Below are 19226 nucleotides of genomic sequence, written 5' to 3'. Positions count from 1 at the left end.
ACAATGAGAAACTTTGTGAAATTTAGTGAAATAATGGTCATTTATGTAACAAAACAAGTAATTTTCCTTACAAAACTGTACAAAATTTAAGTTAAGAAACAATGAATACTTTTGTTTCACTGCATACAAATTAAACATTAATACAGCGTTTGTGGCTGTGTCAGCAAAGAGATTCACACAGCAGCATTTTTTTAAATTGATCCAGCTTTGTAAACTTAACTGCAGCAAACAGTCAGGGCAGATGGTCAAACTGGAAAAGAGGTATTCAGTCACTGAGAGACTTTTCATGCCCACACACATGAAAAACCTTGCATACACTTATGATGAGAAACGAGGCACTAAAACGACCTGGTCTGAAGTTGAGGTCTGCCCGGTATTTACTTATCACTACTGAAAGCTTCAGTCACGCTCTGTTGTTATCTGTAGAAAATCATTTGGAAAACAGAGGCATGTGAAAAAGGCTCAAAATATTCCTGGTTCACCCCTTAAACTTGGCAGCTTTAATTCAGTTCAGATGCCTCTCGACACCATCAAAGTTTTATTTTCCTGAGAATGAGACCGATCCATTATTTGCTTGAGAGATCTTCAAGGTTGTGCTGCCGCTGATGAAGACGATGTGTCACGAAGCCAAACCAAAGGAGAGTCTGAAGGCCATTTCAACCGGAACTTCTGCCACAGAGTCATGAAAGCACACATAGAACTCCTGAGGAACGGGCTCCAGCAACATCCGCCTGGAAACAACATGAGAACGAAAGAGGGCCTCAGATAAAAGTGACTCAAACTAGAAGTAAGCTGGAAATTTGAATAAAATTGATTTTTTTGTGCTGACAGGACAATTGATTTCCCACAATCCTTTTCTACTTTTAAATCCTTGACCTCATTGTACCATCTGGCTCAGTCTGTTTCAGTGAAGACTTCCTCTTCATTTCTGTCATAAAACACACTCAACAGGACTGCTGCTTCTCTCCTTATATGGACGTAAGTCCAGGTCTAAAAGAAAACTGATACAACAGATACAGCAGCATCTGACCGTTTAGTAATATCCTGGATTATGGCTACATTTTGCTTTAGTTTTTACTGGTGCAGAACTAAACTGTAGCAGATCTTTATTTCCTGAGTCTCCACGTCTACAGAGTTCCTTCTTTATCAGCAGCTTCCAGACTAATTGGAAACATTTGACGTTGCAAGTTTTCATCAAAGCGGAAGCAGACGTACCCTATGACCCAGTAAGTCATGGTGGGTGCAGGTTTCTTCTGGTCGGTCCAGTTCTCCGGTTTACACTGAAACAGAACCCCGTGCTCCTTGACTGGCCCCAGACCCCAACCGGCACTCTGAGGCCTGTCAGCTGCACGGCGGCCCTGCAGGAAAAAAGTCACCGTTGTGATTCGGTGATTAGTTTAGGACGTTGATGCAAAAGCTACAGAGAGGGCGAGTAGAAAAGGAGAGCTCCACATTTTAAACAGCTGCTGTAACAGATACTGTTAAGTCTGCTTGAGGCATTTATGAGAAACTGCATCTGATCTGAAGAGGTCATCTGTCTCAATCTGTGGATCATTTACTGCAAGTGAGTGAAAGAATGTGCTGGAAAGAGTTGCTGTCTTTTCTGGTGAACTGTATGTTGCTTTCCACTCATTGTTCATACGCATCATACATCAACAAATAAACGGTCATCAAGGAGCCTCATCCACCCCTCCATGTCTGCTGTGAAGGAAACGTAGAAACGAATTTCTACATCAACCTTTCTGCAACTTGTCCTGCAGCCTGTGTGCTGCAGCAGATGTTCCCACGCATCATCTCCCTCATATTCCACACTGAGATGATTAACAAGTGATTTAATATACTGTAGGTGAAGTATGTTCTGCTGCATGCTGCAGGAAAAAGTAAATTCAGGTTTTGTTTCAAAATATCCAACTTATGCTAATGATCATGAATAACTAAGTCCATGTTTTGTCATTTGGCTTTAATTTGATTTGCACCTAGAAGGGTACGTCTGACTTTAGGAGGCTTTTGACTTCAACACCTCTTCTTCCTGTTTCTTTTCATCGGCTTGAACAAACCTGAGGCTTTATTGGTTATGAACTGTGTGTAAATTGTCTCACCCTGGCTGGCAGACTCTGCTGGAAGGCGGCTCGTATGGAGAGGCAGCAGTGGTGGAAGTTGCGTATGAGCTGTGGGTGAATAGATCCGCTGAGCTGAGCCATTTCTTTGTGAGTAGGAGCGATGAAGATTCCCTGCACAGTTTCCATCAGAACGTAGTGGAACAAGGTGTTTTCTGCACCTGATGTTAGTCTGTTACAACCACAGAAAGATTTACAGTCACAGCTGGGCAGGAAACATGCTTTTAGCTAACGTAAAATGTCATCTAGACTGTCTGTAAGAATAAGATTATTCGCTGTCGTTTACTTTATGGTGTTATACATCTCCTCTGTCTCCTTCTCAGTCAGGGTCTTCTTCAGTGTGCCCAGGTAGAAAGGGTTAGGGTGTTTCATCCTGGATATCTGAGGAAAATATCAAAACACCACCCACAATATCCATTACAAACTACTTGTAAGTAGATTTAGGGTAACAGAAACTTTTCACATGTAATTTAGTAAAATATAATCCCAAATTATGTGACACCAACAATTCCCATTTATTTTTATAATCATGAAACACACCAGTTTTGTTTCTTACAACATGGGTTTATAAGCAGGAAGATGGTCATCTTTGATCTACTTGTTGTTGGGAAAAATTTAAAATATTTTCCATTATTTAGTGGTCTGTTTAGTTTTATTGAGATTGTTTGAAGAGTTTTCATATCCTAAAAATACTTTAAGGGCAGCAGAAAGTATTTTCAAACCATTTCCAGGGCCTGTACTGGGGCTGAAAGTGCATTAAAGATGCCTGGAATACTTCACCAGCATGTTTTCTATTTCAGAGCAATGTCATCAGTTAAAATTTAGCTAAAGCCAAATCCTCCACTAAATTTCACAGATACCTGCAACATGAATAACTAAACTAACAGGCAAAAACACCCATCAAACAAACTCCTTACAAAGCTACAAGTGTACCTTAAAGAGGCCCCCGCTGCCTCCACTGCCATCTGACCCTCCAGACCCCAGTGAGTCCCGTCGCCCCCTGAGCTTCCTTGCTGAGTCTGGGGTGGAATGTGGACTGAGACCGGGAGCCATCGATGAACCAGACCCCGACGCAGCATCCATCTGCCCCTCACTCCCGCTGTCCGACAAGCTTCTCTGTGGGCTGGACTTTCGGGACTTCTCACCAAAAAGGCTGCGACCTCTGGACCCCGAGGAAGAGGAGCCTTTAATGACCCCTGCAAGTTTGCTTAAGACGGGGGAGGAGGAGGCCAGGCTTTCGAGCCGCTCGTGAGCCGTGGCCGCAGGGAGAAACCAGTCTGCACATGACAGGCAGGGAGCAGGCGGAGCGTTCAAACGCTCTTCAATTCCTGCCTCCAACACCTCCAACTGCAGCAAGGTTGCTTTCACCTGAGACCAGAACGTGAGGGAGCTTTAGTTAATTAAAGATCTGTCTCTCTCACCTGCAAATAACTGAACTACAGGATAAATGCAGCATTTTATTTGGAATATTTATTATGTTTCAACAAAGCCCACCTGATCCACATAGACACAATCAGGTCCTGGAGAGCCCAAAGCTGGTGAAGCACACCCACCTGCTTCCAACAGGACACACTGCATAAAGTGTCTCTGAAGTGGAGAGAGCAGAGACATATAAAGATAAAAGGAAAGTGCACATAGTTAGGAACATATAAATGAATGGCATGATAGCAGTCGTTATAAATAGCAGCATCTACTTTAGTATCTGAAGCCATTTTCACAGATGCACACAACAGATGTAAATAACAAAAATGAGAAAACAACCACCACTCTGTGATTTGCCTCCTTACCAGCCCCACTATGAGGAGGAAGTGTCGTCCTTGAGGCTGGCTGTAACCTGGCTCAGAGCTGATGCCTCCATTAGCTCTCTGTTGGGGAAACACTTCTCTCCAGATGACCAGCTGACCCACTCGCTCTTCTGATGCCAGCAGCAGCAGGCAGTAGTGCTGGCAATACAGACAAACATCCAGTAGGTCCTCCTTGGGCAGATGGTTGGCAATCAGGTAGGACTGGGGAGCAGTAAATGATCGAATAAAATAAGCGAATGAAAGAACAAGAAATCTTAAAAAGGATGCAACACCTTCTGCTGCTCTCATTCTTCATTTTCCACTTGTTAACATTTTACCACAGAGCTATGAAACACACTTTATAAGTTATCTTGTGTTACAGACAACTGTCTGTAAACAGTCACAGTTATCTGCACCTTTCATCCGTGACATTTACAGATAAGAGTCTAGACAGATGGGAAATGTGACACTGCAGGCACTCAGATGTGTGTATTTGTTTTGACTATCCCACTTACCTTGTAGAACAAACAAGAGCCAAGAATTACGTAGAGACGCCTCAGGCCAAAAAAATCTTCAGACTGGACAACAAAAAAGATAAGTATAAGAGTAAACAAGAGTAAACAGAGAAGAAAGGTGTAATAAGAAGCAAATAGTATTAGAAATGTGCAAAGAAAAATCCAGAAAATGCTCTATTTTACAGAGGGACAACATGTATGTCTCATAACTGCTTCTAGCATCAATAACTTGTTTATAAGTTGACAAGAGAAACCAGATTCCATTAGCTCCTCGTAAAAAATACACAGTGCACACACAGGCATGAACACCTTTTTAAAGGGGCATTAAACGGAAATCCATTGATTCTAGGTTGAAGAACTAAAAGAAAATGACAATGTGAAGAACTAGAGGTGTAATTTCATCAGGAGCGTAGCATGATGTCACACACCGTCTCTGTGTTGATCTCAGCCCCGTGTTTACCGCATGTTCATGTGAATCGTTGCCTCCTCCCTTCTATCAGAGCCCTCGGGCCTCCTTCCTTATGAAAGGCCAGCGAGCCAAGCCAGCGCATATTTTTGAAGCAAAAATGGCGGCGAGCGGAACGAAATGTTCACCTGAAGACAGCCAGGATCCTACGCTACTTCTAAAGAAACAACAGTCGTTGGCAAATAAGTTGTCGGATAACAAAAGGGACAGCACTCGGATTAATATTGGCCTGGAATTTCCAAGGTGGAGAGCACTGTGAGAGCTAAAGGGGCTACAATTTGACTTGGAGCTAGCCCTTCTTCTCCTGGACAGTAAGTAACAACATAAACGTTATGAGTTACTTACTTCCTTACTCGACATGTTCCACAAAATCAAGATGTTGTTTTGCTCAGTGTGTTTGCACTTTGCAGATATTTGTTCACAGACAAGGTGAATGGGGGAGGGGTAAAGGGAGGTGTGGCTCATGACACTTATTTTTGTCTACAGGTCGTGCACAACAGCAAACCTTGTGGTGAAACGATTTCTCTTTTTGCCCCTTTAAAGATAGGCTCAGAACACAGATGGCACCTCAACTAACACATACATGCTCATCTAATGTACACATAGATGGGACCGTAACACAAAAAAAGCCACTGATGTGATTATATCACCTGCTTAAGCATCACTTATAACAGGCATGTCAAACTGGTCCAGCAAAGGGCCGTGTGGCTGCAGGTTTTTGTTCCAGCCAGCCAAGAGCACACAGTTTGACCAATCAGCTGTCTGAAGACTGAGATCAGTTGATTGAATCAGTCAAATCTGGTGTGCTGCTGCTTGGTTGGAACAAAAACCTGCAGCCACACGGCCCTTTGCTGGACCAGTTTGACATATGTGACTTATAACATGACAAGTAAAAATATGACAAACCGATGTTCCTCACCATTTCTCCAAAATCAGAAGATTCAAAATCAGAGAGAACAGTGTCCACCTCCATCTGTGCAGAAAACAGCACAAAAAAAGATAAACAGATTAATATAACAGATGCTACATCTGTCCTACAGACACAGTTGTTTTCAAAATGACCACAAGAGGGCACCAGAGCTGCACCAGCAGCAGCTGCTGTCCTGCTTTTATGTTTAGTGACAATTCAAAGAAATGCACCTTGATTTCTGGAGGCAGAGTGAGCCATCGTACTGCTGGCAGTCCGTTGAGGAAGAGGGTCCCTGACACGTCTGCTGGGGGCACAGAGGAGCCTTCCCTCAAACATGAAGGCTGGATGAGCTGCTGGAAGAACAGGCAGAAGAAATGGTCCAACCTGGGAGTGTGGTCCAACTGACAGAAAGCCCTGTGGAGGACAAAGTGTGTTCGGACAACAGATCACACGAAGAGAAAGAATGACAATGAGGACATTTTGTGTCATATTTTGCATTGTGCATAAATAATTACAACAAAGAACATAAAGTTTTAACCCTCTCTCAAAGTCTGCAATGACCAACCTGTCTAAAGAGCCATACATCACTTTTAATGTCCGCACAATGTCTCCCACCACCGTCTGCAGAGACAGTAGAGGAACCCTGGAAGGAGATGGAAAAAGTCAAACACAGACCTGGTGAAATTTCAGCTTGTGCAGAATTATTACTTATCAAATATTTGGAGAAACTGTCAGCAGGCAGAAAGAAAAACATCTGATGACTTATTCTGTTTCTAACTGTGGCTCCATTACTTTCAGATATGACCAAGATTTCTCAGGTGAGACGATCATAACTTAAAAACATATACACACCTTAATGACTAATCTCAAGAAACATTTTACATCCACATGTAACTCGAGGAGGTATTCCCATTGAGAAACATATGCTTAAGTTACATCAGAAGAAAACAGACTCTCCTTTCAGATTGTTTCTACAGATTATGCTCTTAAATCTTCCCTCCTCTACAAAAGCACTCCATTTCTGGAACACAAATCATGTTCGGACACACTGGAGTTAATGCCCCCATATTAAAAATAAGAACAGCGTGTGCAGCTACCTCTCCGCAGGAAGACCAATGACCAGCAGGTTGTTGCTCTCCTTCCAGTAGCCAACATGCACCAGATGTTCCCCGAGCAGGAGAGACGAACTGAGATGGGACGGCAGAATGGAAAGAGAAAGAGATGGATGCCAAAACAACAAGATGAATTGAACAGGAAAGATGGAAAGAGATGTTAACGTGGATGTAAAATGTCTGGTAAGGTCTTAAAATCCACTACTAAACACCAAATATGTCTCCTTAACAGGTCGTTATTCACAGCATTAAACTAAAAAGTCAACTGTATGATAAATGTGTTTACAAGTTACAAGTTTAACTAATTCAGTGCCAATTCACTTCTAAAATTTTTGGTGACCGTAAAAGAACAAGAGGATTTTAATGCTTTTATTTTGTAGTAAATTGGATGACACCCCACCTGACGATCTGTCCCGCTGTGACATTCTCCAGCATGTCAGACAAGGTGAGGAAGATGCCCCTCACTCCTTTCAGCTGGGTGGAGGCTTCTGACACAGGATACTGGTACAAGATTTCCTCCTGAAGACACACACACACACAGTGTAGTTTAGACTATCTGGTAGAAATGTTACTTTACAGGATGGAAAAAACATCTCCGGTTAGCCTGACAAAAACAAAAAAAAAAAGATATAAAAATGTGAACTATCTGCTCTTGGACACTAAGCTACCAAATGTTTCTACCACCTCTAAATTATAGATAGAAAAGAAGAATGAAAGCACAAACCACTGGATGTTTATTCTACCACCTCAACAACGCCATTTCGGTTTGACTTTCACCGTCCAACCAGTGCTTCACTTTGGAATGAACAAAATGTCACTTTTAGGGTGAATGTGAAAAAATACTTGACATGTTTGACTATCCAGAGTTTGAAAATTCAGGAATTCAACTGAAGCTGAAAGAAAGTCCTGCACTATGGAAACCAGCTGGAAAGAGATTATTATTTTTTTGCTATTTTCCCCCACAAACTACATCATGATGTTTTTGGTATTTACCCCTCGATGTAACATCACACAAACATCCTTGTTTGTGTGAGTGGAAAACCTTCAGGGCCAAACAAACACCAACACTGTGGGCAGATCCAGCGCATTGTTGCTGATATTAGTATTCCTCCTGGCATGCTGGGAAGTTTGAAGAAGACAGAGCTACTGAGGGGATTAGGTTGTGGAGTAGTGTTGGGTGGATGGGGGGTTCAAAACCTTGAATGAACAGGCCCTTACAGCCTTGGCAACCAGAACAAAGACAAACAAAACCCTGTGGAAGATATTCACCTTGAGGCCAAAACCATACACACAGAGTCTGCTGCTGTGTGAAGAACTGGTGAAGAACTACCAATTCTCCCAGAAAATAAAGAAAAAAGAGCTAACATCAACAAATTGTCGCAGAACCTAAATGCAAAAATACCACAGCTGAACCTCTCCTACTTGTACAACCCTACAATCAAAGGGACTGAAAAATCAAAGTCAGGGTTTAGAGGGTTCCTGCCCAGCACTGTCATTTAGAAAATCAACCACCAGCTGATGTGGCTCCAGACAAGCCGTGCTCTCCATCTCCAATGCCAAGATAAATAAAAAAGTCTGGCAAGCAGATACACAAAAAGCAACTGCAAAACGGTCAAGTACAACTATCAACCTGAAATTAGTTGTCCACAAAGAATATATGATTACAGTGTCAGAGGTGTCAGTTAGCAAACGGTTGCAGTTTGACTTTTGCAGCAACACTGTGTGTTACAGGATACATAACAGCAGCCTGCACATTGGTCTGATTAAAAAAGGAAATGTTATTTTGTTTATAGACTCAGCAGAGGAATTGCCCTTTCTTTCAGTTTCATCTCGGTAGCAGCCGCGGGTGCTGGAGGCCGTACGGAGCAGTACTTTTCTAAGCTTCCAACTTACATCAGCAACATTCAGAGGAGTATTTCCACTCCTTAAGTTGGGATTTCCTATATAACCTCAGTTGTTTTTAAACACATCATTTCTGAGATTGGGATAGTTACAGCAGGCTGTTTTAAACTGAGTTTTACAAGAGTTGCTCAGAGCCATGGGGGCCATTAAACATAAAATCATGATCAGACTTCCAGAAGAATACTATCCAAAGGAATGGAAATATACGTCGAGATCCAGGATTTAGAAAACAGCTCTCATGTTTGCTTTGGATTTGAATTTTTTAATGAATGTTCATTCATTTTATATAAGTTTCATGTGTCCACTCTGAGCCCGCTGCACATATTGCTTAAATATTTTCATTGCTTCCTGTTCACCTTTGTAGCTTTTTAATAACAGCATGAGTCTATTGGAGGATCCTTTATTTATAGAACAATGCAGCTTAACTTTTATTTCAATTGGACAAGAAATATAGCCCTTTGGTCCCTATTCCCATCCTTGAAAATATCCCTGATTAAGGGACAGTGCTTTTCCATGGCTGAGGAAAAACTGACTGGTTGCCTTTTCATAGCTAGAAAATTATTTATTTGGATTTAGCTACTTTTAAAGTTTTCCTTTCCTTTCTTAAATAAAATATCTAAAACAAAATAAAACAAAAAAAAACAAGCTGACCTCATCTTGTGGTGATGCTGAGTCCAGTTTAAGTGACAGATACATGATAATATGTGGGATTTGTCCTATGGACATCTGGAGTTCAGCCATGTCCTCCCCCCACAGCAGACGAACCAGCTGGCTGACTGGTGGAGAAGCGTTCATCTTATGGGCTGATGAAGTGTCACTAGTACCGTCTTTGTCTACCGGAGCCACCGTCTCCAGCATCAACCTCACCTAGAGGGCATAGAAAGGAGAGGACACAATTAAGAAAAATGGAAAGATTGTTAAAAAAAGAAATGAATCAAGACTAAGATGAGTCTTTCATGAAATTGTTACATCAGCCTGCCAACACGCCTCTCAGAGCCTTCATTTATTTATAAAAGTAAAGCAAGTTGCGACGGCTTCACATGATTACACTTGGAAAAAGATTTGAGCGGTGCACATGAGTCTGGCGATGTGTGCGAGAAAGACTTCAATCATTCACTGAGGCAGAACTGAAAAGCAGGATGGCGACATTGTCAGAGAAAACGTGACACCGTCATCAAGCCTTAACCACAGTATGACAAAGAGCAGGAATGTATGTGTGTGTTTCTGAGTGTGTGCTTTCAGTATGCTGGACAAAATTAAAACCAGACTGCTGTGCAAATCCATGACTGAGTGTCAAGACAGCAGACAGCCTATCCTCTCAGATCCATGCTTTAGTTTTACTTTCCATACACAGTACTTCATTTCACCGTGTCACTCTGAGAAAGTCAGAGTGGAAACACAGAGCTGAGGGTTATAACACTCACACGTGAAAGCACGTGTGTTCTACATGCAGAGGAGGAAGAGAAACTTCAGCTTTGTGATGACTGCTGAAATCATTTGTCAGACATACAAATCAGACTGTATCCAGAAGCAGAGGCTTTGTGGATAAGATACAGGCATGGGCTGAAAAGAGTAGAGTGATGATTAATAAGGAATATCAGTTTCATTCAATAAATTAAAAAAAAAGAAAAGAAAAAAAAGACGTCATTCACTGGAAAACGTTGACTTGAAACCCGTCAGCACTAGAAAGACTGGCTATGGAGACATGATATTAATTCAGATAAACCAGAACCAAGAGCTCAAATGTGAGAAGAACCAAGACACCTGGTGGAAATATTAGGTTGGGAGAGAAATTGTTGTTACTTAAGGAAGCCCACAGAGATGCCAGCATCCCAGTGACAGGCAGCTCAGTCTGTTTTAGAAGGCAAGTGGTTTAAATGTTGTGACTACCTAGTATATAATAACCAAAAGTAACTTTATAAAACTTGTACATAGAAATATTGCAACAGCCTTGGTCTGGTTTCTGCCTGTGTCTGTTTTATTAAGTGTGTGTCCTCTCCTGGACGGATCTTTAAGCGTCTATTTGTCCTGAGCTTGTCTGACCAGCATCATCTGCTGGATGGCTTCTTCTGTAACATTTAGTTGTTTAAATAAATGCATTTCCAGAAGTCCAGTGAGAGATCAATGACAACAGTACTCTCCATGACTATTGTGTAAATAGCCAAGTTGTAAGGCTTCTCCGTCGTCCTTCAAGGTGTCTACGCCTCCTCCTTGCAACAACAACTGCCATAAAGTGTGCGTAAAGTTGTGCCAGCTTGCACCTGTCTTTCAAACATGCTAAATATAGACCCAAAACCAGCCGGTGCAATCATTTTCATGTGTGGTACATCGCATTGCGATGACGCAACCCTCCATGCGCCCTGTTCGTAAATCAACTGCAACAGGTTTTTATGTGTGCAATCAAGTTTGCACACGTTTTAAAACATGCAAACCTTTATTAGATCAGGCCCTAAGACTCCTGTTTAAATCTCATGCAGCTGCTTATATTTGCAGCACTCTTAGAACAGGTTTTTGCTTTCTTGTGTTCCATTTATGCACAAGTTTGGAGCAAGATGAGCATCCTACAAAAGAATCCATTAGCAGTAAGTATTTCTCCTACTGAGAGGCTTTCTGGAGCAGCTGAAAAGCAACAGAGTTGTGGAGGTTCTGCTTTTTGTCAAACCACCAGGGTCTTAGCAGGTCCACTTATAAATTTTCACCGCTACATGGTTACTGCCACTGATCACACCCAGCTATAATATGATTCAAACACAGAATGAGGAATATGGCTTTTATTGAACACTGGATGAAAGCTTACATTGTTGACCTCAAACAATAGCTGAATTCATAAACCAAACAGCAGTTAAAGATTTAACGCAGGCATCGTTTCTGCCTGCAGGTATACTAAAAACGGTAAACGAGACGCTGCGGTTATTTCCATCCAGAAAGGTAAGGTCTGTTTTTCTCAACTCTTTAACCATTTGAGGCCACCCAAATATGTTTCAAAGAGAGGGTCAAATTACCTGGTCAAAAATGTTGAAACTGTATTTTTGTAATCCAGCGATCACTCCCAGAACCCTCCAGACCCTGTCAGCTCTAACCACAGGCCACCAGCCTCTGAGGCAGGCGCCTGCATCTGGGCTCCCTGCCATTTTAGCCAATTTTACTAGAAGGCTATTATTAAAGAAGAACCAGGCAATACCAAAACATCATGTGATAAACCTTTCAATTCTTACTGAATAACTCAGTATTGGAAGTGAGCTCTAATTACTGTAAATGGACTTAATATCATCTTATCTTCAGTCATTTCGGATAAATAAAAGATGCAAGACAAAGCTACATTGAGCGAAAGGCATCAAACATAGACATAAGGAGAACATCTTGATGGGGAAATCACTGGGTAAGGAGGCTGACTGGCAAACTGCAGCACTTTCTCTCATCATAAATTATAAGGATGTGGTTAGACTGGAGTGTGCTTTCATATGAATTCCAGTCTGTTGATGTCAGTCATCTACCACCCATTCATTGATGGACACACACATACACACAAAAAAGAGAAAGTGAAGTCCATCTAGGATTAGTAAAGAGCATAATGGTCCGACTTTAACACTAATATTTGTCACTGCAAACATAGTAAGTACTGCCTGTCTTCCATGTGGGTGGCTGGTGCACAGAAAAACCCTCCTACATCACTGTAAGCTCACATTAACTCTTACACACACACACACACACACACAAAATCATTCTGTCAGCAGTACAACTCTATTTCAAGTTTGAGTCATCATGGTGCCCCCTGAAACTTGTATTTTTCCATAAAAACTTCCCTGCTCTTTCCCTGCAATGTAATTTAGTTTCCGTCTACATCTTCTAATCAGCTGAGCGTACAATCCCGCAACAGCTTCCTGCAGCACAGAAAAAGAGCTGCACCGCTGTCCTATTTATCCGCCATGTTGGCCATCAACACTGCACACACTCTGTCATTTGCAAATTCCAACTTTTTTGATGGTCTGCTCTAAAAATCCACAGGCGCTCATTTTTTGGGGCAAACTATTAAAGGATCATTTCTCTGTAATTGAGGGTTTTCTACTGTTGACCAGAACTGCTCTCTGCTTTCTCTGCACATTTTAGCCACTTAGATGAACCAAGATGTTAAAAAGTAATCTCATGTCTGTATTCAAAGTTCATGTCTGCCGACTGTGACAAGCCAGGGTCTTGAAGGTATAAATGTTTGTTGACAAATGTAATAAGTTACACAAAACACAGTGAAAAGGAGCTCCCAGGGCTGAGACTTTGCTGTTGACAGATTTTTCTTTTGGTTGCTTCACTCACACATTCACACTCTAACACACTGACCTGTGTTGGCCCCGGGATGCAGGACAGAACCCTCTCGATGTTCTCTGATGTCACATCAACATCGTCCACGGCTAAGAGCACATCGCCTGAGCAACATATAAATACATGTTATGTATATGACTATAAGATACAGTCACCTCACATGTCAGCACTGAGACAAACTCTATAGAGTTGCCTATGAGCCATAACAGGACAAAACAGGTACAGAAAATGGATTCATGGTATAGTCGGTGCCTGTGCCAAACAATAAATCTTATCTTATCACTAAATAATTACTACTATTTAATTACCTGGTACTAATTAAATAAAAAGTAGGTTTTTTTGGATGCTCAAGATATCCAATATAGGAAAGAGTCCCAAAAATCCAAATTCACTGACAAAATTATAAGAAATTCTTAAGATTTAGTTACAAACTACTAAATGTTCCTTAATTTTCAGAGTAAATCAGTTTAATTATCTTAAAAAATACCAATGCCTATCTATAATGTATGCTTCATATTATTATATTTACAGTTACATAACATTGTGGTGAGATTTTGGCCAGTTTAGATCCATTAAACAACCTCACCTGACTGTGTGCAGGGAAGCACGGCCGAATCGCAATAATCCAGCTATTTCAGGTATTTAAACACGCTAATTGTTTGAACATGTTGCTGCATTGCATAAAAGCGTCTCTAAACAGTAACGGATGTGGGTAGTTGTTGTGGTGAAGCACAACTGCTATTCCTCTGTTTGCAAGCAAAAACTGCCCCAATGATGAGCCCAGAGAGGAAAAAAAATCCTCAAAGGGTTTTAACTTTCAGATATGTTCATAGTCTCAGCAAGGGCTGAATGTTATGCAAACTTGAGACACCCTGCACATATTTTCAACAAATAAAACTATAAAAAAAGACATCAAAGTGGAGTATCTTTGTATGCCTTCTAAGAAGAGAAAAAATGACAGAAAAAGTGATGATCATAACTGGAATGATGGTCTTACCGATTAAGATCTGGCCACACTTTATGGCTGGACTATTTGGTACTAATCCATGAACAGTCAATTTTTCTTCATGTCTGAGAACTGAAGGGTCTCCCTGACTTGAGCTCCAGGACGGCCGATGCACCACCCCCAGCAGCGCTTCCAGAAGGCCTCCGCTCTCACACAGAGGGACTGATGAACCTGCTAAACGTTTAGGATTGAGGTAGACACACACTTCCTTCAGCTGCTGCTGCTGAACCATCACACCTTGTCTTTGGCCTGGCTGGTTCTTCAGGATGGAAGCTGGTGGCGATGAAGCTGACTTGTCTTTACTTCCATCCTTCCCTCCTCTGCGCTGAGAAGGCCGATGTTTTCTCCTCAAGATCCTGGCTAACCTTTTGAGGGTGGGCTCACCTTTCATCCGTGAGCTGCATCGCTGCTTCTTATTTTGTTCTGTGATGACCTCTGCCTCCTTTTCACTAAAGCGGACATGGTTAGTGGACACACACTGGTTTGCTGTGGCCTGGGCCAAAGCAACCTCCTCCTCACCCTCACTCAGTTCCAGATAGAAAAGTTCACCGTTCTTCTGAATATCGTCAAGCCATTCTGGTTCCAAATCACTGAGAGAAAACAGAACAAGACCTTATAAGGCAGAGCAGTAAAACATCTCCTGCCTTACTGTAGTAGAAACAGATTTACTGATAATGATGCTTCATTGGAAAATAATAGACCTCACATATTTTTCCTAGCTATGTATTATTCTTATATTGGATATTAAAATTCAGTTTAAATGTTTTTTTCCAGAATTAAATGCATCTTAAATTTTTTTAACCACAGAGTACTCACATATCCTCCATAGTTTTGAACTATGTGGGTGGTCATGCTAACATACTTCCAGGCTAACAGTGTGTGGTGTTCAGTGCTTCACTTGTTTACATTGCAGCATGCCAGGCTAACAGGGTAAGAGCTACTCTTACTCTCTGTTTCTCTCATTTTAAGACCAAGAATCTGTGGCAAGCAACTTTGAAACAACATCTATAAATTTATTGAGAACAACTCACATTGCTTACAAAGTTTTAGCTCCCAAGTTGAGAATATACGTGGGTGAAAAATAACTGAGTGAAAAAAATTCCTCTTTTACAGATTTGGCCACTGCCTCACATCTGCTTTTAATGTAGTCACAAAACATCCGGACATTTAGATTACGAATAATAATTATTAACAACAAGCACAGTCAGAGGTAGACGTGTCCTCGTTTGTTTGTAATTACGAGCACAGACAGTATTCTTACTCAGTGTAGTCGGAGCTGCTAAAACTCGATGTTGATTCACAGTCACTGTCGTGCTGGGCATCATCTTCATCCTTCTGAACCCGCGAAAGACTGCTGTCTGGACAAAGGCGGGCGTTTGCGAAGGCCATTAGTATGGAAAAAAAGTTTCTTTCATGTGCCAATACAAAAAGGGCCAACCAAATATTCAATTTTGACTAAAACGAGAAACGATGTTCATTCGCCATATTGTAACACTGGCGTCTGAGCTGGTAGTCACGTGACGCAGAAGGCTCTAATCTGATTGGTGGCCAGCACAGTTGCCCCTAACAACACAGACGCTTTTAGAGCAGTGTTTTTTCTAATAGGTCTAGAAGTTTGGCTAACTTTAATTTAGTCTACGATATATTTTCCATGAACTTAAAACAGCTCAGTGTCTGGACTTAAATTTGGTTAGGGTTAAGAATAATCATTTCAAATGAAGACTAACTGGTACGGGATTTTGTTCATGTTTAGTTAGTCTAAATATTAACAAAACCGGGCAAACGCATGGACTCCACACAGGCACACTGAAATGCACTACTACCTGCCAGTTTAGTTGGCAGGGTGACGTTCTCAACCTAGTAAATAATTCAGGAAGTACAGACAAAAAGAAAAAAAACTACAAGCCGTTTGTTCTACCTAATAGATTCGACCAATCCTGTTTATGTGAGATGATGCCAAAGTCACACTTTTGAGCGATAACAGTAAATAAAGATTAGGACCACATCAACGCGTGATGTACTGTAGCATAGATGAAAGCTGTATCTCTACAGTTTTAAATTTACTGTTTGCACCTTCTTTTAGTCGCTCAGCATTTCCACCTCCATGCACACATGCACGAGGATTTTAAATCCCCTCCGGCATTTAGCAGAGTTATGGCGAAATGGCACCAGGCAAACAAAAACACTGCAAGTTTAATAAAAAAAAATTATGTTTATACAAACTATAAGAGTACACGGTCACATTTAAATAATGCCCAGAATAGACTGACCTGTAAAGGAGAACGCTACGAACAGAGTCGAAGTCCTCCAAGTTCTTTGAAAATGAACCATCTATAGAAAGATTAAACATCATTTGTGTTTCATGTTTTCGCAGGATCAAATGTTGCGTGACGAGTTCATTATTAAATAGAGAAGAACTTTGTAATCTTCAAAAAAGTGGCTTTAGTCCCCGTCAAATCCAACGTTAATTCCTTCCCTCTACGTCTGAGTTTTTTGACTTCATGAGCCGCACCATGCAGGCTGCGTCTCAAAGACCTGAACAGAACCTCCCCCAGTTTCCCACGTCAATCACTGACACGGGGCAGGAAGGGGTGCAACACCAACTCCATTCAAATGCACGTTGAGAAGAAAAGAAAAAACTCAGAGATGATATTTGAATGCTTCTCCAGGCTTGCGGAGCGTAATTGATGTCTTCTTGGTAAGTGAAGCAAAAGCCCGCCTCCTGTGAGCTGTCAACAAAAAGCTCAACTGACAAGCCGAAGTTCAGCTAAAAATAATAATAAAAATAACTTCTTTGCGTGAATTCTGTACTGCTGTTGTCAGTGACTAAGTATTTATTTTCCACGTGATGCCACTGCCTTAACCCCGAGTTTCACAAAGGTTTCACATTAGCTCAGATTTCAGATGTAATATTGTCACAAAACAATATACTAGAGTTGGAGAGGACATGCACAGATTGTACTCATGGGAATCGTGGTAGAATCGTGGTTATTTCAAACATACATAAAACTAATCTAAGGTGTCTGTGTGGTAGCTGGTTTATGATTAAATAATCTGCATGCTGTAAGTAATTCCAATAAATCATCTTAACTCATAAGGCTTTTAAATGTCCAACATCCTAAATGCATGCAAGTTATATCAGAACATTTGATATCCACAATATCAAACATCACAACATGCTGTTCATGATAAAAAGAAATCTAAAAACCCATTCAGTTTAATTTTCACAACGTTACGCCACCACTCTGATCATACTTCTTCCCTCAAAGTCCCCAGAGGAGACAGTGAACGGTCATCAATAACAGAGAGCATAAGATGTGAATCAAGTCTCTCTGCTCGCTTCGCGCTCAAGAAGAAGTATCACCGACTCTTCATCGTGGTTAGCGAGACCATACAAGTTAGAAACACATTTCTCAAGTTAAGAACTATAGAAATGATCCCTGAAAGTATAGTCTTAACGTTTCCAACGACGTCCCCACCTACTAGTATGACGATCATGGGCTTTACTGTCATGGTGCAAACATCTGCATTGCGCGACATGTATTTAAGGAAAAGTTAAAACACGTGAATCTAAATTAGGCAATGGAATGGCTACACAATATAACAGCAAATCTATCTGTGTGTCGTGACATTTTTTAATCAAATATTAAGACCGTTTAATAAACATAATGTTAACAATTTCGACTTCCGGTAAATTATTTACCAACTATAATGCTGATAATACTAAATACAACCCATAAGTAACAGTTAATTTAAGAACAAAAATATATGTTCACTTTAAAATATGACAAATTTAGATTTATTTGAACTACCCACAATGCTTTCTAGCAGCATGTCCATCCTCTAAGCTTCTCATTGGTTGGTTAGACACCACGTGGGCGCGTGTTAGCCTCGCTTGCTAATAATAACAGTGCTAAAAACCGGTACATATGTGTTGAAATTTAAGTAATCTTCAGTAAACGCACTTTGATTGAATTCATGTGTAAACATTTATTTAACGGCCAAAAGTTCAAGTAGCATTAAAGAGCAAAAAATTAGAAATCCACTACGAAGTGTTAATCTGTTAAAACTCCATCGGTGCGCCGCTTTTTGCCTTCCGACTCCAAACAAAACAATATGATAATTCTTACCAGTGCAACTGCAAGTTTGAGGATCTTTTGACGTTGTCTTTAAAAAGATTTAATTACATCGATCAATGAGTTTTTTCAACTTCACTCTTATCAATGAATAATGGAATCATGATGATACCGTTAACACACAAGCTGATACTGTATTTCTAAAATTAAAATGTTGCATGAAAAAAATCACAATATTTTATTGAGCAAATTGCACCAAAAACTAACAAAATTCATAAGAGTTTAGCATTAAGCAGTTATGATTACACTATTAGTTGAGCCTCGTGATCTCAAACAGTGAATTAGTCGTTCAAATCCAGGCAGTATCTGTTGATTCGGCTGATTGCCTGTTGATGTGTCTATAAAAATTGATCCTTTAAAATCTAAAAGGCAATCTATCTGCTTTCTACTAATCATTATGTTCCTAAACGCCATAGTTTCTTAACATTTTGGGTGATATCAGGAAAACTACTTATGCTATCCAATCTCAACAGATTGAGTTCATAAAGTTCGCACAGCTGTAACCTGTATGGGACGTTCAAGGAATGTTCCATAAACTCCTGATAAAATAAAAAAGTATGCTAAAAATATCAGTTAATTGGCATTTGATTTTTATCAGCTATCTTGCCTTCACACATTGGGCTTGACTTGGTTCTAAATTAACTTTCACAATTGTATCAATTTTTTTTCTCTTTTTTGAGTTGGGCTTTAGTGGAGCTAATTTGCACATTTTATGTTGCTTTATTTTATCCCTATAGTACACCTGCATAGTTGATCTTTCCCAGCCTTGACATGTTTATCTCCTGACTAAATGTAGGACAATATTTATGTTTCGTAATATAAACCCTTTATAAATTTAGACTGAAATAAAGTAAATAATATAAAATTAGTAATAATAATTATAATAATAAAATTGTTATAATAAATAAATAAATAAATAAATAACATCCAAAAAACAGTTCACAAACAGGACTTCTAAAATAAA

General features: G+C 40.4%; 1 protein-coding gene and 1 non-coding gene across 3 annotated transcripts; both read right to left on the bottom strand.

The window, feature by feature from the left end:
• Nucleotides 1–21: 21 nt before the first annotated feature.
• On the bottom strand, nt 22–16669 carry intu (inturned planar cell polarity protein). Of its 2 annotated transcripts, none has more exons than XM_041984814.1 (17): nt 16397–16669; nt 14118–14716; nt 13139–13224; nt 9458–9673; nt 7305–7423; nt 6890–6979; nt 6358–6435; nt 6023–6206; nt 5802–5855; nt 4417–4479; nt 3905–4123; nt 3612–3704; nt 3051–3485; nt 2404–2498; nt 2100–2289; nt 1216–1358; nt 22–731 (listed from the first exon to the last, which is right to left on the bottom strand). In XM_041984814.1, exons 1-17 carry the CDS (start codon nt 16477–16479, stop codon nt 620–622), a joined length of 2859 nt encoding a protein of 952 aa, XP_041840748.1. In that variant the 5' UTR covers nt 16480–16669; the 3' UTR covers nt 22–619. The 2 variants fall into 2 exon arrangements, with proteins under 2 accessions (XP_041840748.1, XP_041840747.1); XM_041984813.1 differs by lacking the exon at nt 16397–16669 and adding an exon at nt 15388–15660.
• A 696-nt stretch (nt 16670–17365) lies between these two features.
• LOC121640862 lies at nt 17366–17582 on the bottom strand. The gene has a single exon (XR_006010594.1). It is a non-coding gene; the product is annotated as a small nucleolar RNA U3 (small nucleolar RNA).
• Nucleotides 17583–19226: the final 1644 nt, after the last annotated feature.

Source organism: Melanotaenia boesemani, chromosome 5 (genome assembly GCF_017639745.1).
Source record: "Melanotaenia boesemani isolate fMelBoe1 chromosome 5, fMelBoe1.pri, whole genome shotgun sequence".
NCBI lineage: Eukaryota > Metazoa > Chordata > Actinopteri > Atheriniformes > Melanotaeniidae > Melanotaenia > Melanotaenia boesemani.
This window is presented reverse-complemented; position numbering and strand designations above follow the sequence as displayed.

Coding starts and splice junctions, on each gene's coding strand:
- intu (XM_041984813.1), bottom strand. CDS start 15,515: ATGGCCTTCGCAAACGCCCGCCTTTGTCCAGACAGCAGTCTTTCGCGG. Junction 6,436..6,889: donor ATTGGTCTTCCTGCGGAGAG/GTAGCTGCACAC, acceptor ATCTCCTTCCAG/GGTTCCTCTACTGTCTCTGC. Junction 5,856..6,022: donor CTCTGCCTCCAGAAATCAAG/GTGCATTTCTTT, acceptor TTTTCTGCACAG/ATGGAGGTGGACACTGTTCT.